Source organism: Marmota monax, unplaced genomic scaffold (genome assembly GCF_021218885.2).
Source record: "Marmota monax isolate L192 unplaced genomic scaffold, Marmota_monax_Labrador192_F-V1.1 WCK01_AAM20220418_F8-fsc00160, whole genome shotgun sequence".
Taxonomy (NCBI): domain Eukaryota; kingdom Metazoa; phylum Chordata; class Mammalia; order Rodentia; family Sciuridae; genus Marmota; species Marmota monax.
The window spans coordinates 1,125,744-1,149,129 of record NW_026694183.1 but is presented as its reverse complement, the minus strand read 5'-3'; the positions used below and the strand labels follow the sequence as shown (position 1 = coordinate 1,149,129).

The 23,386-nt window shown below is 49.8% G+C and overlaps 1 protein-coding gene across 1 annotated transcript; it reads right to left on the bottom strand.

The window, feature by feature from the left end:
• Positions 1-1,270: 1,270 nt before the first annotated feature.
• Positions 1,271-22,927, bottom strand: LOC124107845 (sialic acid-binding Ig-like lectin 5). Its single transcript, XM_046466076.1, has 9 exons — positions 22,803-22,927; positions 22,351-22,734; positions 21,854-22,132; positions 21,501-21,548; positions 20,708-20,926; positions 20,342-20,626; positions 20,069-20,162; positions 18,624-18,705; positions 1,271-3,101 (listed from the first exon to the last, which is right to left on the bottom strand). The coding sequence occupies exons 1-9, from the start codon at positions 22,837-22,839 to the stop codon at positions 2,913-2,915; spliced, it is 1,617 nt and encodes a 538-aa protein (XP_046322032.1). The 5' UTR covers positions 22,840-22,927; the 3' UTR covers positions 1,271-2,912.
• Between the last annotated feature and the right edge of the window lie 459 nt (positions 22,928-23,386).

Below are 23,386 nucleotides of genomic sequence, written 5' to 3'. Positions count from 1 at the left end.
GCTGAGAGGGGTCGGTTGGTAACTCTCATCTGACAGAGTGGGAAACTGAGACTCCTCGTGGAGTGGCCATACAGGGTCTCACATCATCGCCTACATTCTGGGGTTGGGATGGCAACCGACACCCACCTGGTACCACAGAGCGTGCTCCTGAACCCTGTATCAAACACTGGATCCCCAAAGAGACCAGACATGCTCTGGGGCGGGTTTGCATTCAAGAGGGATGGACCATCAGACCATAGCCCAGGAGCTGCCACCAGAGGGGAGTCCAGGGGGTTTGAGGTCATTTCTCCAAGGACCAGTTCCCAGCACCACCTTCCTCCTAGTTCAAGATGCTTTGCTTCCAGCGGATTCTCAACCTGCTTACTACAGGCAAGGAGTGATCCACCGGAAGGTTCCCAGAGGAGGAAGGTCCCCGGTGAACTTCCGTGGGTCTTAGGGGAGCGACCAAGCCAGCCAGAGCACCTCGGAGAATCGGGATTTCAATGTGGCCTGCAGAGAGGGTAGGGGGAAGCGAGGGGAAGCAGGAGGCGGGGGATGAGCTGCGCTGAAGCAGGAAGAACCGGCCGAGGCTGGAGTTGGTAAGGGGCACCTGCTGCCTGTTCTGGGCCGGCAGCGGTGTGAGCTGTGGGCCTGTGGCTGTTTCCTCACTGCAACCAGAGTGCAGGGATTTGCCTCATGGAATAGACTGTGTTGGGGAGAGGCTGAGATACTGGAAACACCCATAAATCAGCGTTGAGCTCTGCCTTGGCTACACACCGTGCAGGCATTGGAGCCGCAAAGACAGCCAGGTGGACTCGGCCCTACTGCAGAGGGAACCCAGCCCGGCCTGCAGCCTCCATCTCTTCCTCTTGCCCTGAGCAGCCCTGGGGCTACTGTGATTTGGGGAGGGGCTGTGGGGACCTGGACCCACTTCCACCAGGACCGACTTCCTTTCAGCGTTCACTCAGCCCTGGCTTTACCCCCTCACCATTTCAGGATATGCCAGGCCCTGCCAGGCCCCTGGCCTTCAGTCAGATGGGTCTTGCTGACTGTCAGGACCTCTCCCTGTGTCCCCACAACCAATAATGTGTGGTAAGCTTTATACTTTGCAGACCTAACTTTATCTCCAGAGTCCTTTGAGAAAACTGTTCCAATTTTAGTGTTGTCAAATCTATCAAGCCTCTGGATAGGCAGGATGAGTTGTCCTTGACATTGGGCCATAATCTCTGTTAAGGAACTTTTATTTTTTATTCAAAATCTCCAACAAAAGATGACTCTCAGAACACCAGACTTGTCCTATCTTGCTATATTTTCACGTTTTTGTTACAAAGATTCACATTGTGCGGTCATCTCTCAGTCCCAGAAGCAGGACAAGAAGGTCCTCTTCATGAGTGACCTCTATACTGACACTTGAGAGCGTCTCATTTTCTGCCTTTGACTATAAGCACCATCCTTGTGTACGTATTCTGAAATAAGAGTGGGTGCTTTAGAATCCTGTAAGAACATAACAGTGTGGCCCTGTGTATTTGGTATCACCAAAAAGGACTACACAAGTTTTCTTTTTCTCAGAGTTGGCATAATGCACAATTTGTCTCCTTCTGCTCCTTGACATTCTCTGGTGTTTTACGTTAGGTGTGTGTATGGTGAAGACCTTGAACAGACTGACCCTGACTTTGCACGACTTGACTTATGATGTTTCAACTTGACAGTGGTACAAAGCAGGGCTGGGGATACTGCTCAGTAGAATAGTGTTTGCTCAGCCTGCACAAGGCCCTGGGTTCAGCTCCCAGCGAGTCCCACCGTTATCAGGGTAAATGAGGGATCCATGGTAGTGTGCTGAGCCCCTGAGCTGTGCTGTCCCAGGGTTAAGGGTCTGATGTGCACCGCCATCATGACCCAAGGAGCTCCGGTGGCTGGGATATTAACCCAAGCTGACTCTGTCTCTAACTGAAGCATTTATCCAATACTCTGTGCCACACTGGACTTGCCCACTCCTTTCCTCATGGCCACTTGAACGTTTAGGAGACAACATTGCTGTTTATTTACGTTTGGGTGCTGCTTGAAAACCCGTCACTGCTTTTGTCTTAGCACTTAAAAAACCCAACGAGTTTGGGTTTCGAGAAGGGCATGTATGTGGTCTGTCTTCGGTCCACCCTCTCCACCATCCACCAAGGACCAGCGTCTGGAGAGCAGGATGGACAGCGGGAAGGCATAAGCCAGACGGAAGCCAGGGGCATGGCCTCCAGGAGGAGGGTCGCAGCTGCAAAGCTGGGGTGGTGTGAACCAGCGTGGAGGGTCCAGGGAATGGTGAGGGCTGCAGGGAGACCATCAAGAGCCCGGAGCACCAGAGGAAGGAGAGGCCTGTGACAGGTTGTCTGAGGCCAGGAAGAAAGTCATTCTCAGCTCTTAGGCTGTGCACAGGCCCTCTGGACCCCCCCCCCCAAGGGACCGAGGAAGGGACTGGGGAGGAAGAGAGATGCTGGAGCCCTTGGTGGACATGGTGGGGTGAAGAGATGACCTGGAGAGCACAGTGGTGGTCACAGCATGAACCCGATGCTGGGCAGGGGAGCTGGCCTCTCCTGGAGGGACTTCCACAAGTTGCTGGCCAGTTCCTGCCCGGGTCCCCCAGCCTCAGGGGAACTTGCCAGGAGAAGGAGGAAGCAGCTGCCCTGCAGCGCACCTCTGCTGTGGCTTCCGTGTCTCGGTTTCTCTGACTTACAGGATGGGAAATGAGGACAGAGGTGAGGTGGCTCTCTTGATAATAATGCCCCAGAAGGCGCTGGGGCCGGTTTGAGCCCAAGTCTCTCCATCCCGCAGTGGCCCTCTCTGCTCGACCCGGGCCGCGCTTTCAGTTTTGGGTGGCGAGGCTTCCTGCGTCCGCAGTCAGTCCTGACTTCTCCTCTCCTCCCGCCAGGCCGGGCTCTGGGGTGTCCTCACTTGCTCGTCCTGATCTCTGAGTAGTCTGTGCTGCTGGTGGCCTCGCGCCCCCGAGGCATTGCCGACGGGGTCCCGCGGAAGCTGAGCGTGGCGTAGTGCATCTCCTGCTTCCCTGGGGGGACAGCGCCCCCAGCCGGGCAGGCTTGGTCCCCAGAGCTGTCGGGACAGGACTTCTGCCTGGGACCCTGGAGGGGAGGAGGGAGAAAGGCGGGATCAGGAGGCGGGCCAGGTGGGGATCCTCACCTGCGAATTCTTAACCCCCGTCGCCGGGGCATCTGCTCCCCCTACGGCAGCAGGCGCAGTCGCCCTCGGCGGCTCCGGGGTCTCGCCCTGCTCCTTCCTCAAGGTGGTCGATGCGGAGTTGGCCTCCTTGGACCCCTTGTAACCGCTTCCCGACGGGGCAGCCGGGCAGCTTTCCTGACTTGACCTGGTGCCCGCCCCCAAGCAGGTGCCTGTCGTCACTGCGTGACCCCCCGGAGCCCGTCGGCTTGCTCTAGAGCCCAGGGGCAGCCCCCCTCTCCAACAGCCGCGACCCGTGAGGGCGGCAGCCTGCAGGTCCCGCCCGAGCCTGGTGGAGGCGTCCTGCGCCGCCCCTCCCGCTGCCCCCGGGACCTGCCCTCTTCTCTCCGGGTCCCCAGCACCGCTATGCCGCTGCACTGCAGGTGTTGGGCCACCGGCCTGCACTGTGACTTGACCCCACGCCCAAACCGGGCTCTCCTGGCCAGCGCTCCCCCCAGAGTGGCCGTCTTGGTGGGAATGAACCGGATGCTGGCCAGATGGGAGCCACAAGGCACCTGCCCATATAAACAAGGGCCGCCAGGTCACAGGGGGTCCTGGGGCATCCAGCAGTCCATCCGAAAAGAGGTGTCCTGCGGAAGGCACCTGTGAACAGCCCCAACCAGACCCCTCAGGTGCCCTTGGGAGCTGAGGTAGGGGACCACTCCCCAAGAGACCCCAGGTCCAATTGGGGAAAACATCTCATGGCTCAAGGGGAAGTCGGGCTGAAGGGACAAGGGCTGAGGGACATCAGATCCTGGAATTCCTCTTCTCTCCGGGTAAAAATCGGGGCAAAAAAAAATTGTTTTCAATTTTTCACAACCCCCCGCCCCCAAGCTTCAGCACAGGGAAACCCAGACTGAAGCCCCACTGGGAAGACAAATTAAAAAAAGAAAAAAACAGAGAGAGAGGGAGAGAGAGCAACCCCAGGATATCCTGTGATAAGTACAGGATATGAAGGTGCAAAATAGCTTGGTGAAACGTGTAGCTGCATATTTTCAAAAAGGGAATGGAAAAATCACAAATATGTTCTTAATGACCCAGAATGAAAATTTAGATCTATAGAAAATACCAACATTTTACAGAGTAGAAGGAAGAGTGACCAAGAGATAAGAAAGTGTTCTCTGTGACACAGAGGCATTGATTTTTAAGTAAGAAAGAAGGAAACCAAAACATTAGAGAAGTAGAGCCAAGTAAAAATAAAATGTGAAATCTCCACATCAATGATCACAATCAACACCGACAGGGTAAACGCAAGAGGGTGTCACAGGACACTCTTGAACAGCTGCTTACACACCATGTACAAAAACCACTGCTAAAGCATAAATATTTAAAATGTTGGGGAAAATGAGGCTTGAAAAGCATAAGGCCCCATCTAACCCACCACAAATTTGGGTAGCTGTGTTAAGATCCAACCAAATAAACTTTAAAGCATGTGTGATCAGATGTTCAATACACTGAGAATTGAGGCTTCTAAAATAAATAGTTTTAATTAAAAGCACATAGATATAAGAAACACATGGTAGATCTGCAGGGAGGAATTGACAAATATGTTATCATCATCTAAAATTTTAAGACACGTTTCCCGAATATTTGCAGATCAGGGAATCTATCAGAAAAGATCTGGATTTAAATATTACAATGAATGCACTGGTCTGGGAACTTTTATCTATAATTTAAGAAATAAAAATATGCATATTTTTAAGCACACAGGAAACATTATAAAACCTCATTAGGTACAGGTCACAGATCAAGCCTCAATACAACGTAAAATTCGGTACAATAAAGACCATGCATTTTCACCAAAAGGCATCTAGTTAGGATCTTTTATGGAAAGTTGTCTAAAAATATCTGTATAATTTTTTAAAACACCAAATAATGTAAGATTCCAAGAAGAAATTTTGATGAGCTCTAACATATCTGGAACTGATTTGATGTAAAAATAACATATCAAAACTTGTGGTGTTTTAAAGAAATGCATCCATAACTACTTTCATAAAGAAGAAAGAGCTGTAAGTTAACAAGCTAAGTATTCCGCTTAAAAATTAGTGACGCACATCAGAATGAACGGAAGGAAGCAGAAGGCAGGGGCTGAGAAAATGAGAGCAAAACCAAACCAGGTAGAAAACAAAGGTGCAGAGGGAAGATGGCGGCGAGGGGAGTGCATTACCCCCGTGTGCTGCTTCACTGTGTGGGAGTATGACAAGTCAGGACGGCTAAAGGATATCTTGTTAGGAATTTCCAGCAATAGTGGGGTGCGCCGGAACCTGGAGGAAGGATTTCCATCGCATGAGGATCGGCTACGGGGACTCAAACACGAGAGGTTTGTCGCACGGAGGGTAAAACTGCTTATTCAGCAAATCGCCCCGCGGCTGGAGTCTGCAAGGCGCGCTGGGATAGAGACGCAGGGTTACAGCGCTGCAGTTTCTGCCAGCCGCGCAAGCACCGCACTCAGGGCTGAATTCTGGGTTCGAGACGGGGAAGGAAGCGGTCCATCTCGGTTCTCCACACCGGTCAGACCACAGAGGAGGCCAGCAGCCACCATGTTGGTAAACTGACGTCACCACACCTGTTTTTGACTGACCGCAGCTCATTCAGCCATAGAACAGGTAATTTCAGGCTGCAATTCGCCTGCGGCTTGCAGACAGATTGCTAGGGTTCAGCGCCTGGGGGCTTCTTAAAATCTGATCTTATCGGAGTGAACACGGAGCGCGGGGCGGCCGAGTTCCGGCTCCCGGAACCGTCCCGGAACCGCCCTGGCTCCGGGCTGCGGAGCCTGCGGAGGCTGCTTCTTGGACCCTGCTAATATCAGAGCAAACACGAAACACCAAGAAGCCGAATTCCAGCTCCCGGAACTGAGCCCGCGGGGACTGCTTCTTGGAGCTTACACTTATAGGAGCTTACACCGAGCACAGAGCGGCCGAGTTCCGGCTCCCGGAACCGTCCCGGAACCGCCCTGGCTCAGGGCTGCGGAGCCCGCGGAGGCTGCTTCTTGGACCCTGCTACTATCAGAGCATACACCAAACACTAAGCGGCCGAATTCCGGCTCCCGGAACTGAGCCCGCGGGGGCTGCTTCTTGGAGCCTACACTTATAGGAGCTTCCACCGAGCACGGAGCGGCCGAGTTCCGGCTCCCGGAACTTCCCTGGACCGGGGCTAGGAGCCCGCGGAAACTGTGTCTCGGTCCGGGTCCTGCTGAGGGCAGGTCAGGACTCACCCATTGCTTGGGTTGCCTGGCAAGGGGAACGAAATGCTGCCATTCGCATAGGATACCAACATGGCAGAGATCTGATGTCAGCAGAAAGCGGTGGAGGAGAGATCTTCATCAATACCAGCGGTGACATAAGCAGTTGGTCTCCTGGTAAGGGGGGTGAGGCTCAGTCACCCGAGTCTCCTCAATTTGTCCTCGAGCCAGAGGGAAGGAGCCGGGCCACCGCCAGCCCCCGGAGCAGGCCCAGCGGCTCGCCAGCGTGGTGACCGCGTGACCCCAATTGGAGAGGGGGCGGAGCGGAGCCGCCACCCACACCCGCCAGGTGGGCAGACCCACGACCCAGCAGTACATGGGCGTGGTAGGAGGGGCAGGGCAGAGCCGCCCTTCGCGCTTGCAAGGTAAACAGACCTGTGACAGCCTGGCGGGTCAGGCCCAGTGGCCTGCCAGTGTGGTACACACGTCACCCCAACTCGAGTAGGGGCAGAGCAGATCCTTATCCCACGCCCGGATCAGGCCCTGCCGGTGTGGTGGTCACGTGACCCCAATTGGAGTGGGGGTGGAGCGGAACCGCCACCCGTGCCCGCAGGGTGAGCAGACCAGTGATCAACCTGCAGATCAGGCCCAGGGGTCCGCAGGCGTGGTAGGAGGGGCAGGGCAGATCCGCCGCCCGCGCCTTCAAGGTAGGCAGACCTACAACAGACCGGCGGATCAGGCCCAGGAGCCTGCCGGCGGGGTACAAACACCACCCTAATTGGAGTAGTGACAGAGCAGAGTCGCCTCCCTTGCCAGGAACAGACCCAGCATCCTGCAGGCGGGGTAGTCACGACACCCCAATTGGAGTAGGGGCAAAGCAGAGACTCCACTCGTGCCCGAAAGGTGGGCAGATCTGCGACCGACCAGCAGGACAGGCCCAGTGGCCTGCTGGTACGACAGACACGTCACCCCAATTGGAGTAGGGGCAGAACAGAGCCGCCACCAGCTCCCAGAACAGGCCCAGTGACCTGCCGGCGTGGTAGCCACGACACCCCAATTGGAATAAGGAGAGAGCAGAGCCGCCGCCCGCACCTGCAGGAAAGATACGCAAGCAGTATGAAAAGACAAGGAAAGAAAGGACCACAAGCAATGCAGGTCAACGCAACTTTAGAAGAGGTAACAGCTGCAGCAGATGGAATGTCAGATAAAGAATTCAGGATATACATGCTTCAGATGATCTGGAGTATCAAGGAAGACATTAAACAGCAAAATCAGACAATGAAAGATCACTTAGACAACGAATTACGCAAACAAATCCAGGAAGCAAAGGATCAACTATACAGGGAGATAGAGGTTATAAAAAACAAGCAATCAGAAATCCTAGAAATGCAGGAAGCAATAAACCAACTTAAAAACTCAATGGAGAATACTACCAACAGAGTAGAACACTTAGAAGATAGAACATCAGACAATGAAGACAAAGTATTTCAACTGGAAAAGAACATAGACAGCTCAGCAAGACTGTTAAGAAACCATGAGCAGAACATCCAAGAAATATGGGATAACATTAAGAGACCAAACTTAAGAGTCATTGGGATACAGGAAGGTACAGAGCTCCAAACCAAAGGAATGAGCAGTCTATTCAATGAAATAATACAAGAAAACTTCCCAGACTTGAAGAATGAGACAGAATCCCAAATCCTAGAAGCCTACAGGACGCCGAATGTGCAAAATCATAAGAGATCCACACCTAGACACATTATAATGAAGATGCCCAACATACAGAATAAGGAGAGAATTTTAAAAGCTACAAGAGAAAGGAAGCAGATTACATTTAGGGGCAAGCCAATCAGGATAACAGCTGATCTTTCAACACAGACTCTGAAAGCTAGAAGATCCTGGAATAACATATTTCAAACACTGAAAGATAATGGGTTCCAACCAAGAATTGTGTATCCAGCGAAATTAAGCTTCAGGATGGAGAATGAAATTAAAACCTTCCACGATAAACAAAAGTTTAAAGAATTCGCAGCTAGAAAACCATCTCTTCAAAACATCCTAGCCAAAGTATTACAGGAAGAGGAAATGGAAAATAACAATGAAAACCAACAGTGGGAGGTAGGACAGTAAAGGGGGGGGGAAACAATCAAAGAGGAAAACAAACAATGTTTAGTAACAGAAATAAACAAATATGGCTGGAAGAACAACCCATATCTCAATAATAACCCTAAATGTTAATGGCTTAAACTCACCAATTAAGAGACACAGGCTAGTAGAATGGATCACAAAACAAGACCCAACAATATGCTGCCTACAGGAGACACATTTGATAGGAAAAGACATACATAGGCTGAAGGTGAAAGGTTGGGAAAAATCATATCACTCATATGGACTTCGGAAACAAGCAGGCGTGTCCATACTCATATCAAATAAAATAGATTTCAAGCCAAAGTTAATCAAAAGAGATAAAGAGGGACACTACATACTGCTTAAGGGAACCATACACCAACAAGACATAACAATCATAAATATTTATGCCCCAAACAATGGTGCAGCTATGTTCGTCAAACAAACTCTTCTCAAGTTCAAGAGTCTAATAGACCACCACACCATAATCATGGGAGACTTCAACACACCTCTCTCGCCACTGGACAGATCTTCCAAACAAAAGTTGAATAAGGAAACTATAGAACTCAATAACACTATTAATAACCTAGACCTAATTGACATATATAGAGTATACCACCCAACATCAAGCAGTTACACTTTTTTCTCAGCAGCACATGGATCCTTCTCAAAAATAGATCATATATTATGTCACAGGGCAACTCTTAGACAATATAAAGGAGTAGAGATATTACCATGCATCTTATCTGATCATAATGGAATGAAACTGAAAATCAACGATAAAAGAAGGAAGGAAAAAGCATACATCAATTGGAGAATGAACAATAGGTTACTGAATGATCAATGGGTTATAGAAGACATCAAGGAGGAAATTAAAAAATTCTTAGAGATAAATGAAAACACAGACACAACATATCGGAATCTATGGGACACATTGAAAGCAGTTCTAAGAGGAAAATTCATTGCTTGGAGTTCATTCCTTAAAAAAAGAAAAAACCAACAAATAAATGATCTCATACTTCATCTCAAAATCCTTGAAAAAGAAGAGCAAAACAACAGCAAAAGAAGTAGAAGGCAAGAAATAATTAAAATCAGAGCTGAAATTAATGAAATCGAAACAAAAGAAACAATTGAAAAAATTGACAAAACTAAAAGTTGGTTCTTTGAAAAAATAAACAAAATCGACAGACCCTTAGCCATGCTAGCGAAGAGAAGAAGAGAGAGAACTCAAATTACTAGCATACGGGATGAAAAAGGCAATATCACAACAGACACTTCAGAAATACAGAAGATAATCAAAAACTATTTTGAATCCTTATACTCCAATAAATTAGAAGATAGTGAAGGCATAGATAAATTTCTTAAGTCATATGATCTGCCCAGATTGAGTCAGGAGGATATAGAAAACCTAAACAGACCAATATCAATTGAGGAGATAGAAGAAACCATCAAAGGCTACCAACTAAGAAAAGCCCAGGTCCCGATGGGTATACAGCAGAATTTTACAAAACCTTTAAAGAAGAACTAATACCAATACTTTTCAAGCTACTTCAGGAAATAGAAAAGGAGGGAGAACTTCCAAATTCATTCTATGAGGCCAACATCACCCTGATACCTAAACCAGACAAAGACACTTCAAAGAAAGAAAACTACAGACCAATATCTCTAATGAACCTAGATGCAAAAATCCTCAATAAAATTCTGGCGAATCGGATACAAAAACATATAAAAAAAATTGTACACCATGATCAAGTAGGATTCATCCCTGGGATGCAAGGCTGGTTCAATATACGGAAATCAATAAATGTTATTCACCACATCAATAGACTTAAAAATAAGAACCATATGATCATCTCGATAGATGCGGAAAAAGCATTTGACAAAGTACAGCATCCCTTTATGTTCAAAACTCTAGAAAAACTAGGGATAACAGGAACATACCTCAATATTGTAAAAGCAATCTATGCTAAGCCTCAGGCTAGCATTATTCTGAATGGAGAAAAACTGAAGGCATTCCCTCTAAAATCTGGAACAAGACAGGGATGCCCTCTCTCTCCACTTCTCTTCAACATAGTTCTCGAAACACTGGCCAGAGCAATTAGACAGACGAAAGAAATTAAAGGCATAAAAATAGGAAAAGAAGAAATTAAATTATCACTATTTGCAGATGATATGATTCTATATCTAGCAGACCCAAAAGGCTCTACAAAGAAACTATTAGAGCTAATAAATGAATTCAGCAAAGTGGCAGGATTTAAAATCAACACGCATAAATCAAAGGCATTCCTGTATATCAGCGACAAATCCTCTGAAATGGAAATGAGGACAACCACTCCATTCACAATATCCTCAAAAAAAATAAAATACTTGGGAATCAACCTAACAAAAGAGGTGAAAGACTTATACAATGAAAACTACAGAACCCTAAAGAGAGAAATAGAAGAAGATCTTAGAAGATGGAAAAATATACCCTGTTCATGGATAGGCAGAACTAACATCATCAAAATGGCGATATTACCAAAAGTTCTCTATAGGTTTAATGCAATGCCAATCAAAATCCCAATGGCATTTCTTGTAGAAATAGAGAAAGCAATCATGAAATTCATATGGAAAAATAAAAGACCCAGAATAGCAAAAACAATGCTAAGCAAGAAGTGTGAATCAGGCGGTATAGCGATACCAGACTTCAAACTATACTACAGAGCAATAGTAACAAAAACAGCATGGTACTGGTACCAAAACAGGCGTGTGGACCAATGGTACAGAATAGAGGACACAGAAACCAATCCACAAAACTACAACTATCTTATATTTGATAAAGGGGCTAAAAGCATGCAATGGAGGAAGGATAGCATCTTCAACAAATGGTGCTGGGAAAACTGGAAATCCATATGCAACAAAATGAAACTGAATCCCTTTCTCTCGCCATGCACAAAAGTGAATTCAAAATGGATCAAGGAACTTGATATCAAATCAGAGACGCGCCGTCTGATAGAAGAAAAAGTTGGCTACGATCTACAGTCGGTGGGGTCGGGCTCCAAATTCCTCAATAGGACACCCATAGCACAAAAGTTAATAACTAGAATCAACAAATGGGACTTACTCAAACTAAGAAGTTTTTTCTCAGCAAAAGAAACAATAAGAGAGGTAAATAGGGAGCCTACATCCTGGGAACAAATCTTTACTCCTCACACTTCAGATAGAGCCCTAATATCCAGAGTATACAAAGAACTCAAAAAATTAGACAATAAGAGAACAAACAACCCAATCAACAAATGGGCCAAGGACCTGAACAGACACTTCACAGAGGAGGACATACAGTCAATCAACAAGTACATGAAAAAATGCTCAACATCTCTAGCTGTCAGAGAAATGCAAATCAAAACCACCCTAAGATACCATCTCACTCCAGTAAGATTGGCAGCCATTAGGAAGTCAAACAACAACAAGTGCTGGCGAGGATGTGGGGAAAAGGGTACACTTGTACATTGCTGGTGGGACTGCAGATTGGTGCAGCCAATTTGGAAAGCAGTATGGAGATTTCTTGGAAAGCTGGGAATGGAGCCACCATTTGACCCAGCTATTCCCCTTCTTGGTCTATTCCCTAAAGACCTAAAAAGAGCATGCTACAGGGACACTGCTACATCGATGTTCATAGCAGCACAGTTCACAATAGCAAGACTGTGGAACCAACCTAGATGCCCTTCAATAGACGAATGGATAAAAAAAATGTGGCATTTATACACAATGGAGTATTACTCTGCATTAAAAAATGACAAAATCATAGAATTTACAGGGAAATGGATGGCATTAGAGCAGATTATGCTAAGTGAAGCTAGCCAATCCCTAAAAAACAAATGCCAAATGTCTTCTTTGATATAAGGAAAGTAACTAAGAACAGAGTAGGGACGAAGAACAGGAGAAGAAGATTAACATTTAACAGGGATGAGAGGTGGGAGGGAAAGGGAGAGAGAAGGTAAATTGCACGGTAATGGAAGGAGACCCTCAGGGTTATACAGTGGAGGGGGTAGAGAGAGAGGAGGGGAGGGGAGGGGAGAGGTGGGGAGGGGGGAGGGTGGATGATGGGAAAGGCAGCGGAGCACAACAGACACTAGTATGGCAATTTGTAAATCAATGGATGTGTAACTGATGTGAATCTGCAATCTGTGTATGGGGTGAAGGTGGGAGTTCATAACCCACTAGAATCAAAGTGTGGAATATGATATGTCAAGAAATTTGTAATGTTTTGAACAACCCACAATAAAAAATTAAAAAAAAAAAATAAATAAAACTCCAGCTTATAATGCCAAAAAAAAAAAAAAAAAAAAAAGAAAACAAAGGTGCAGTGAGAAAGTCAAGCATCCCAAAAGTTGGTTCTCTGAAACTGATAATAAATAAGAAGACAGTGAGATCTACCTAGAGAAAAAGAGAGAAGTCACTGGGCACTCTACCAGGAGTATAAAAGGGGAAGTAAACTCTCTAAACTAGTACAGAGACTGCAGAATGCACACACACATGACCTTTGTCAAAAAACTAACATGTCCCCAGGAAAAAGCTCACTGAACAACACATAAAATGACTCATCTAGGAAAATGGAGTGAGCCCTTGACATCTATCAGCCTGTCAAGAAGTGAGCCATCCCAGATTCATGCACTCTCTTCCAGACGATAGAAAGGAGCAGTTGTCTTCACCACCTCAGTGTTATCTCAATGTGTGGGAAGCCGTTCTCGCACGTGATTGGGCACCTCCCTGCCTGGGTGTGAGGCTTTCCGGCCAAGCTGTGTCAGAACTAATCCCCACCCTTTTTAGGTGGGAGAGCCCATCCCTGTGGGGGTGTGACTGACCATTGACCCTGAGACCAATCACTGACCCTGACCTTGGAATGCTGTCCCCCTCCACCTTCATCGGATGGAATTTTCCCTTGAATTTCTTGTTCCCCAATAAAAGGCCACTCCCTGGCATGCCCCTTCCTCTCTCCTGCTGGTCTCTTGTGTAAACCTTGCTACCCCACCGGGTGGCTCGAGGCAGGAGCCTCTCAGACCTGGTCAAGAAAAAGGTAAGTTGAGTTTATGTGTGTTTATTTTGATCTCACTAGTTAACTTCTATGCTTAGGACCTCTAGTATGAAGCTAGCGTGCTGGTCGCGCGGCAGAACAATGTCCAGACAAAGTCGACAGGAGAAGAAAGGAAGTGACAGGTCTGTTGATGTATAGAGAGGCAAAGACACTAACCAACTGAATCTACAGGGTACCAAAAACATACGCCCGGAACAATGTGGTTCTCCCAGGAAAGACAGAGTAGTTTCACCTGAGAAAAATCTTTGACAGAAGCGTGTAGTATGAGCAAGACCCAGGCTTCAATCCCCAGTACAACATCAACAAAAAATTAATCGTCACTAACAATGGTAATAGATTTAGGAGGGCAAAAATCCTATCAGTTGGATTTTATTTGAAATGTTCAATAAAATTTATAATAAAAAATGTATAGTGATTTAGTGATAGAAAGAAATTTCCTTCACCTGAATAAGGTTGACAGAAACCAACCTGAATGGCAGGATAGTGAGTTAGAGAGTTCATTTCCCTCAAAGTCAGGAGTAACAAAAGATGCCCAAGGTCACACACTTCTCCTTGAGTTTGACCGGAGTCTCAGCCAGTGCATTAGAATAAGCAAAAGGAACAAAGGATATAAAGAGAAGAAATAAGCAGTCTGATCTTGTAGCTGACCAAAATCATCTAATTCGAAATCCCAAAGGATTCGAAGTAATACCCCACACCAACAAATATATGATGTTTTTAAATTTTAAAATTATTCAAAATAATTCAATTTATATATACAGATTATTTCAATTAATAGGCTAGCTTACCAAATCAAAAGGATACAAGAGGGGCTGGGGATGTGGCTCAAGCAGTAGCACGCTCGTCTGGCATGCGTGTGGCCTGGGTTCGATCCTCAGCACCACATACCAACAAAGATGTTGTGTCTGCCAATAACTAACTAAATAAATAAATATGTTTAAAAAAAAAAAAAAAAAAAAAAAAAAAAGGATACAAGATAAATTAAAAATGTAATTTGAGCTGGGGATGTGGCTTACTTGTACAGCACTTGCCTAGCATCTGCAAGGCCTCAGGTTCAATCCTTGGCACCAAAACAACAATAAAAAATTAGTAATTTGAGTTTCACTCGATGAAGCTACTTAGACAATGGAGCTGGTTCTCGGCACCCAGACATCTGTGGAGGTGCTGTGTCACCTGTGGAGGTGGGTGTCACCATAAAGTGATGCAGTCACAGAGAAGCCCTGGGGAGCCCACCAGAGGAGTTCAGCTCCATCTGTGTTGGAAAGAAAAAGCAGAAGCTCTGTGCTGACGGACAGTGAGGAAGTGAAAAGCATTTGTCTGCAGTTCAGTGGATCTCACCCTGTGGTCTGAGAGGTGGTGCAGCTTCTGTGGCTGCAGGCAGCCAGGTCTGTGTGCTTTCACTTCCCCTCAAAGTGAGTATTCAGGAAAGTGGGTAAATTGTTGAAATCTCATAGAAGAAAATACACCTACAGGGCACATGAGAGGAAGTCCAAAAGGATGAGCTGATTGTTGAAGAAAATAGAATCACACCTGCATCAAATTCAGCTGCTCTGACTCAGCAAATCATGACAGTCAAGGATAACATCTCTGAGATGTCATCTCTCTCTGAGAAAAGAACAGGTCAGCTGGTGCAGTGGTGCACGCCTGTAATCCCAGTGACCTGGGAGGCTGAGTGTTATGGTTTAGATATAAGGTGTCCTCCAAAAGCTCATGAGTGAGACAATGCAAGAAGCTCAGAGGAGAAATGATTGGGTTATGAGGAGCTACACCCAATCAGTGCACTAATCCCCTGATGGGGAAACCAGTGACAACTGGATAGGGTGTGGCTGCAGGAGGTGGGGTGACCGGAGCCTGCCCTTCGGGTTTATATTTTGTCCATGAAGGGATCTCCCCCTCTGTCTCTGTCTGTTTCTCTCTGCGTCCTGGTGTGATGTCTCCAGTGGCTTCTCTCCGCCACACTCTTCTGCCATGAGGTTCTGCCTCACTTTGAGCTCCCAGGAATGAATGGAGCTGGCTCTCTATGGATTGAGACCTCTGAAGCTATGAGCCCCAGATAACCTTTTCCTCCTAAAATTGTTCTTGTCAGGTCTTTCGGTCACAGCAGCCAAATCGCTGACTGAGACACCGAGGTGGGAGGACGGCAAGTTCAAAGCCAGGCTCAGCAACTTAACGAGACTATGTCTCAAAATAAAAAATAAAAAGGGCTGGCGGTGTAGTTCAGGGGCAGAGCGTTAGTGAAGCACGAGCGAGGTCCTGGGTTCAATCCCCAGCACTGCAACCAGTCAATCAATCAATCATTAACAGATCAGCAGGCTCATGAAAAAGACCTAAGCATTCTTCAGCTACCAAAGTAATGAGACCCTAAATGACACCAAAGTCCTGCCTGTGATATTTTAAAAACCTCACATTTAAAAAAAGGCTCTCACTCATCATTTAGGCAATATGAAATTTTTAAAAATACACTTTTTAAAAGATAGATATTATAATAGCAACCCTAACCATATTTAGGAAGAAACATCAAAAGAGGAACAAGCCCTGTGTGGAGAAATCCTACATCTTCCTTGAAAACACTAAAAGAGATTTAAGATGAATATACTTGTGTCGATAAGAAGGATTCATAAATAAGCAAATTCTTCCCAAACTGACAAACAGGCTCAATGTAACTCCAATTAAAACACCAACAGAGGGGCTGGGATGTGGCTCAAGCGGTAGCGCGCTCGCCTGGCATGCGTGCGGCCCGGGTTCGATCCTCAGCACCACATACAAACAAAGATGTTGTGTCCGCCAAATACTAAAAAATAAATATTAAAAAATTCTCTCTCTCTCTACCTCTATCTCTCTCACTCTCTCTTTAAAAAAAAAAAAAAAAAAAAAAAAACCAACAGAAGTCTGTTTTAGAACTTGACAAACTGATTCTACAGTCACATGAAAAACAAAGGGTCAAGAATAGCCAAGACTATTTGTGGAAGGAGACGGAGGAGGGTTCTTGCCCCACTAGACATGGGGGCCTTTCTGTTTACTCCTAGACCGTTCTGGCTCGGAGACAATAAACATGGTCATTGCATCATAGCAGAGGCCACAGAAGGGGCCTGCTCCCACATGGTATGAGGATACATGACAGAGTGGCATGTGTGTCAACACAGGAAGTACCTGTGGGTACACACTGCACACCACACACAGACACCAACCCCAGGTAGGTTCAGTACTTTAATGTGAAAAGCAAAATATGAAAATTTTAGTAGAAACTTTACCCAAATATCCCAATCTTAGGATGGGAAAGATTTTCTTAAAAGACACTCAGTAGAATAAAGATGATCATGAATATGATCACATTACAATTAAGAACTTACGTTCATCCAAGGTCACCTTGGGAAAAGTGAAGGCCAACTACTCACTGGGAGGTACATATTTCCAGAAAAAAAAAAATTAGTGTATCAATACATAAAGCCCCCCAACAAATTCAAGTTTAATCTGACAAGATTGAACACTCAGTAGAGGAACGGGCTCCGGATGTGGCAGGCATTGCATAGAGAAGTGTTGACATGCCAGAGAAAATGTAAAGATTTTCATCTTCCTGGACACCAAGGAAATGCAAATCGACACCATAGTGAGAGAGTGAGACGAGAACACATTGAGACAAGCGGTAAAACCAACTACGAAGACTGAGGGCGTACCTCCTGGGTCTCACAGGCACAGGTGGGAGTGTATGTGGATACCAGGGCTTTGGGAAAGTGCGTGTCCTTCACATACCCGTGAGCCAGCCATTCAATTCCCACATGATGCTAAAGAAAAACTCCCTGAATCTGGAAACAACTCAACTGTCCATCTGTCTGAGCCTAGATAATCGACATGATCACAAGATAAACTATGGTACATGAGGGGAAATAAGCTGCAGTTCTGCACAATAATGTGTCTGAATCATCAGTGTGATCCAGAGTCCACAAAGCAAGTCCAAGAAGAGTGAGCAGAACATGGCGCCCTTTGTGGGTTGGGAAAAACTAAGTGGAGTGTGCTTCTTATATGTACCTGTCAGCACTAGGAGGAGGAGACCCAGAACAGCAGCCCTGGGCGGGGACCAAGCAGCCACACAGGCAGGGTGAGGTGTCAGCCATCGCCCACGCCTTCGGCCTCGGGCTGGAAGGAAGGCTCACGGTGTTTCACATATTATGAATAAAAATGAGGGAGTAAGAGTGAACAATGCTTGTTCCTGGGCTAAGTGCTTATCAGGAACCAAGCACCCTGGGTAATTCCGTCAGGGGTAACGTGGACCTGGTTCTATGAAGGGGAACATGCTAGACAGGGGCAGGCTGAGGGAGAGCCAGCCCTGGTCCTGAAGAATGTCACCAATACAGTGAGAGGGTGGAGACAGGTGAAGAGGGCATCATGAGCCCCTCAGCACAGGGAGGCCTGCAGGACCCTGGGGACATGGGGGGGGTGCCCGCAGGGAGGGAGACGTGGTTTTCCTGGAGTGGGAGGTTAGAGCTGAGGGTTAGACCAGGGGGCCTGGTAGAAAGGGGGAGGAAAGGGTGTTCCAGGCAGGAGGAGCTGTGCATGCTGAGGCCAGAGCTGGAAGTGTGTGTCTCTGTGTGTGGACGGTGAGAAGGCCACTGTGGCTGGACCAGGGGACAGGACATAGTGGGGGCTGGCCATCAGATGGTGGGCCCGGGAGTGCAGACCTGATTCTCCCAGCAATGGGGCAACAACTCGGGGCTCTGGGTAGGCTGGAAGGTAAGAGCTTTGGGGAGAAGGTTCTGGCAGCCTGTGTCCAGGGTGAAAGGCGGAGGCAAGGAGGGAGGTAGACTGAGTGTCCAGCAGAGTTCGAGCAGGAGGATGAGTAGAGGGCCAGTTAGCTTTCCTAGAAGGAAGGCTGGGCAGACGTAGCCGTTACTGGCTCCAGGAGATGAAGGCCGAGAACAGGAGAGAGGAAACCTCCTGGGTCTCTGCCAGGTGACCAGGGAGGAGCAGGTGTGGGAAATGCTGAAGGCCTCAGTGTGGACGTGCACAGACCTCCCCGCCCCCCCACATGACCCAACACACATCACTCACCCAGGGGACGGTGTCCATGACAGGGTCCCTGTCATCCATGACCTCTGGTTTCCCAGGCCTGTGCTTTCTGCAGGACTTCACTCTGAGGGAAGGAACATACGGGCAGTCAAACCAGCTCCAGCACAAGTGGGCAGCCTGCCTCTGGCCCGCGAAGATGGAGAACCCAGCCGACCCAGAGGCCTGGACATGTGAGAGGACTCCATCCCGTGCACACCCAGGGACGAGGCTGAGGTGGCCTGAGCCTGCATTTCCACTCCTACAGGACCCCCTTATAAGTAAGAACTTGGTTATGAATGATCATAGGAGTGTTATTCATAATGGCCAAGAGGTGGACGCAACCCAAGTGCCCATCACATAGTGAATGGATGAAGGAAATATGTGTCATCCATACAGTGGAATATTACTGGAGCCTTGTTTTCTTTTTCCAATGCTGGGGTCTAACCAGAGCCCTGAGCATGGCGGGCACGTGCTCCTCCACTGGGCTCCAGCTCCAGCCCCCAAGCAAGTGCCCTTTAGGAACCAAGAGGGTTGAAGCTCTGACACGGGCTGCAACCTGGGAGAACCCTGAAGACACTGTGCGAAGTGAGAGGATCCAGACGCAAAGGACTAGTACCGCAGGGTTTCACCTAGGCCAAGCCAGGGACAGAAGAGGTTAGGGCGGGAGGAAAATCGGGGGGGGGGGGGGGGTGACCACGAGAGGGAGCTGAACCCTTTTTCACTTTGGCCTCATGAAAACCTTCGAAATTGATGGTGGCGATGGGTGCGTTCCTCTGTGAACACGCTGAAAGCCCTTGAGCTATTCACCTTCAGCCCTTAGATGGCAAGTACCCGCAGCATGGACCAATAAGGCTGTCAGGAATGAGAACAGAGGCCCCTCTGCATCTACTGAGTGTGGCGTTTCTGGGATCCAGGGGCCCCTCGCCTGCTCACCGCCACGTACCTCCCTGTCCTTTCCTAGTGGATTCTCGCGATCTGGTGGGGCCTCAGCAGCCATTCTGCATTGGCCTGAGCTCCTTATGCTGGAAGCGGGGCTCAGCCACAGTCTCTAGCTCTCCACCTCCTCCTGTCCCTCAGTGTGCTCCACCAGACATCTGCCTCAGCCCCTCCCTCCTGGAGATCACAGCTGCAGACAGCACACCTGAGTGGCCCCTGCCCCCACACCCTGCATGGACGCACAGATGTCACCCTGTGAATGTGACTCCCTGGGGCTCACATTCACCTGCTCCATTAAACCCCTCTGACACCGCCTGTCTGGATAATGCCTTACCCACCCACCCCCAAGGAGCCGGGGTGCTCCTTGACTGCCATGCGCACGACCTCAGGCACCTGCACCCCCCCAAACCCAGGGTCTGTGAGTAGTAAAATCTTTATTTCCATCCTGATCACTGGAGCCCTTCTCCGCATCTTAAAGATCCTGAATCACAACTCCGGGGACCAAGACTTACATGCAAAAGAAGACGAGGCAGAGACAGAGAGAGAGCAGGGCCCCTGCACCAGCACCTCCAAGGGCTGCGAGCAACACCCCTGGCCTGGACCTTCCTGCAGAGAAGAAGGGCAGAGGACTCACTCTCCCCGCTCCTGGTGGAGCCGCTCAGGGCTGGCTCAGTCAGGAAGCCAAGGGCCCCACTCCCAGCCGCTTATTCCAGACCCAGCCCCCGTCCCCAGATCCAGGAGGCTCCCCTCAGACACCCTGTCTCCCTCCACCACAGGCCCCTGACCTGGCAGCAGCAGGACGGTGGCGCTCTGGGTGCCGTGGGCGTTCTGGGCCTCACAGCTCAGCCTGAGGTCGGAGCTGAGCGCCCCGTGGAGGCTCAGGGAGCTGTTGGCCCAGGGCCCCGCGGAGCTGGAGGTGACCCCGAGGGAGGCATTGCTGCTGTTCCCCTCCAGCAGCCCCTCCCCCAGCCGCCAGTGCAGGGCGGGGGCCGGCCAGGCGCGGGAGGAGCAGCTGCAGAGCAGAGCCTGGGCCTCCCAGGAGCAGGAGGGTCCCAGCAGCCTTGGGGGGTCTGTGGGGAAGGAGCAGGAGGGTCAGCAGGTGCCCCTCCTCCAGAATCCAGATGTCCACACCTCAGGGTTCCCGAACTCACAGGAGAGCCTCACAGAGACACTGTGGGAGCCCAGTGCGTTCTGAGCTCGGCAGGTAAAGGCCTCTCCTTCCGCAGCCCCTACTCGGGGCAGGTCCAGGAGCCCAGTGTCAGAGACCTGGGAGACGTTCTGGGTGGAGGACCTCTGGAACCAGCTCAGCTGGGCCGCAGGGTTGCTGTCTGCAGCACAGCACAGCACCACAGCCTGGCCTTCCAGGAAAGCTGGGGGGAAAGAGGTGCTAAGAGACCGCCAGTGGGGGACTCACGGGACCCTGCTCCCAGGTCTGACTGGACCTCCCCACTCCCTTGGCCCATCCCCACTGGATTCCTGTCGGTTATCAAAGGCTGGGCCTTTACACCCTTGGAGACTTTGGCTGCGAGTCTTGAGAGGAGACTCAGCGTCTCACAGGGACATGTGTGGACTGTGTGGCAGAGAAATCAGAGAGCCCTGTGGCCTTGGGAAAGAGGGTAGGTCAGTGCAGCAGGACCAGGACTCAGGAGGCCAGCGCAGGGGCAGGAGCCCCCAGAGCCGAGCCATGGTGAGGTGGGGTGGCATGGATCTGTGGGTCCTGGATATCCTAGTAAGAAGTGGACCTGGCAGGGACAGGGGACAGGCAGGGTCCAGAGACTGCTTGTGACTTTGAGAAGAACCTAGTGTGTGAACGTGGGGTGCACAGAGGGTAGGTGATGGAAGGGGATGGTTCTTTCTTCCTGCTCCTAAATCCAATTCCATTAAGCTTGAGTCCCCTGTACTTGGAGGTGGTCTCAGCTGTGGACAGGAAGAGCGCTTTCCTACCTGTGCCGTTTCCAAAGAGGATGCGGATGCTGAGGTTCTGAGGGGCATCTGGGAGGAAAGACAGGGTCCTGCTTCAGAGTGAGCAGTGGGAAGAGCGTGGGCCATGGAGGAGCCCAAGGGGGCCATGGACACCAGGAAGGGGGGGTGCTGTCCCTCTGACCCCCCCCCACCTGGACTCCAAGCGCTCAGTTCCACAAACAAGTTGTCTGATTTTATCCTTCTACATTCCTACACACACTCACACTCACACACACACTCACACACACCCACACACACTCACACACACTCACACTCACACACACACACACCCTGTTCACAATACCCTGGGGACCCCGCTGGCCTCCTGCACTCACAGGACACATTGAGCTGGACGGTGCTCTCCGTGGTCACCGCAGATCCCTGCAGTTTCACCTGACAGGTGAGGTTGGTGTCGTGGTCCTGGGGCCGTGGGGTGAGGCTGAGCACTGGGGACTGCAGGGCCCCGGGGGCCATGGAGCTAGTGACCGCCCCTGTCCAGGAGAACTGGAGAGGCCTTCCCCCTTCACAGGACCCTGGCAGGCGGCAGCTCAGGCTTGTGGGGCGGCCGGACTCCAGAGGCTCCAGAGAGTGGATGACGGGCTTCTCTGTGAGGGCTGAGGAGGAGAGAGCGAGATGCCTGGGCCCCAGAGAGAGGGGACACCCAGGGGGACGCTGAGAGTGACTGGAGCCTCAGGGCCCGAGCTGGCCCTGGGTCCCGTACCACCTCTGAGCACCCCGGCCCCAAGACCAGAGCAGGGACAGCTCTAGCGTCCTGACCCTGTCCTAACCCAGGGGTCTTCACTACCTGGGTACCATCCTGGGCCCCGCCTACCTGTCACCTGCAGAGTCAGCTTCTTATCTCTGAAAGTATATCTTGTATTCCATCCTATATCTGCCATCAGGAAGTAGCTTCCTGTGTCCTTCTTCTTGGCGTCTCTGATGAGCAGAGAGCAGTTGTTGTCCCTGACGTCCCCAGGGAGATGGAATCGATTCCTGTGTTCTGTTCTGACGTCCACGTCTGGGTTGTTTGTGGCCACAGGACCATCATAGTATGTCCTGTCCCCTTCCCGGATCCAGTAGATGTAGAGCTTGATGGGGGGACTCCACCCACTCCAGGGGTAGGAGAAGGAGCAGGGCACCAGGGCACACAGCCCAGCCTGCACTGCCACCGACTCCTGCAGCTGGAGCTTGTACCCTGCATCTTCCTGCAGGGACCCTGGGGGCACACAGAGGCTCAGCTCAGCCCTGCCCCCGCCCTGGCCGCCCCTCCCTCAGCCCACTCACCTGCCCAGAGCAGGGGCAGCAGCAGCAGGGGCAGCATCCTGCATGTGCCAGGGCCGGAGCCAGTCCAGGGTCCTCTGAAGCTGGGGTGGGGCAGGACAGAGGAAGCCCTGGCAGGAAGCCAGTGGTGAGTGACAGCTGTGGTCACCCTCCAAAGGGGAACTCGGTGCCTCGTGCTGCTGGTGCTGAGGAGGGGCTGGGACCCAGCTGCCTCCCCAAGCCTACAGTTGCCTCAGGGATGAGCTGAGGTCCCCAGAGGGTGGAGTCTTGTCCAGACAGGAGGCTGGCAGTGCCTCCCTGCAAAATGGTGTAAGTCAGCAGTGGATCATCAAGGGTGGATGCCGATGGCAAAGAGGAAGGACAGCTGGACACAGTGGCACACTCCTGTAATCCCAGTGAAGAGGGAGGCTGAGGCAGGAGGATCACAAGTTACAAGTTCAAGGCCAGCTTCACCATCTTAATATAACTCTCAGCAATTTAGTGACTCCCTGCCTCAAAATAAAAAAAAATAGAAACGGCTGGGGCTGTGTCTCAGTGGTTAAGTGCCCCTGGAGGCCCTCTTCAGTTTTACACACACACACACACAC

Excerpts from the sequence above, each read along its gene's own strand:
- LOC124107845 (XM_046466076.1), bottom strand. The coding sequence starts at position 22,839 with ATGCTGCCCCTGCTGCTGCTGCCCCTGCTCTGGGCAG. Across the intron at positions 20,927-21,500 it reads CCTCTTTGGAAACGGCACAG|CTTTCCTGGAAGGCCAGGCT; the intron begins GTAGGAAAGCGC and ends CTTTCCCCCCAG. Across the intron at positions 18,706-20,068 it reads TGCCTCGTCTTCTTTTGCAT|AGTGAAGTCCTGCAGAAAGC; the intron begins GTAAGTCTTGGT and ends TCCTTCCCTCAG.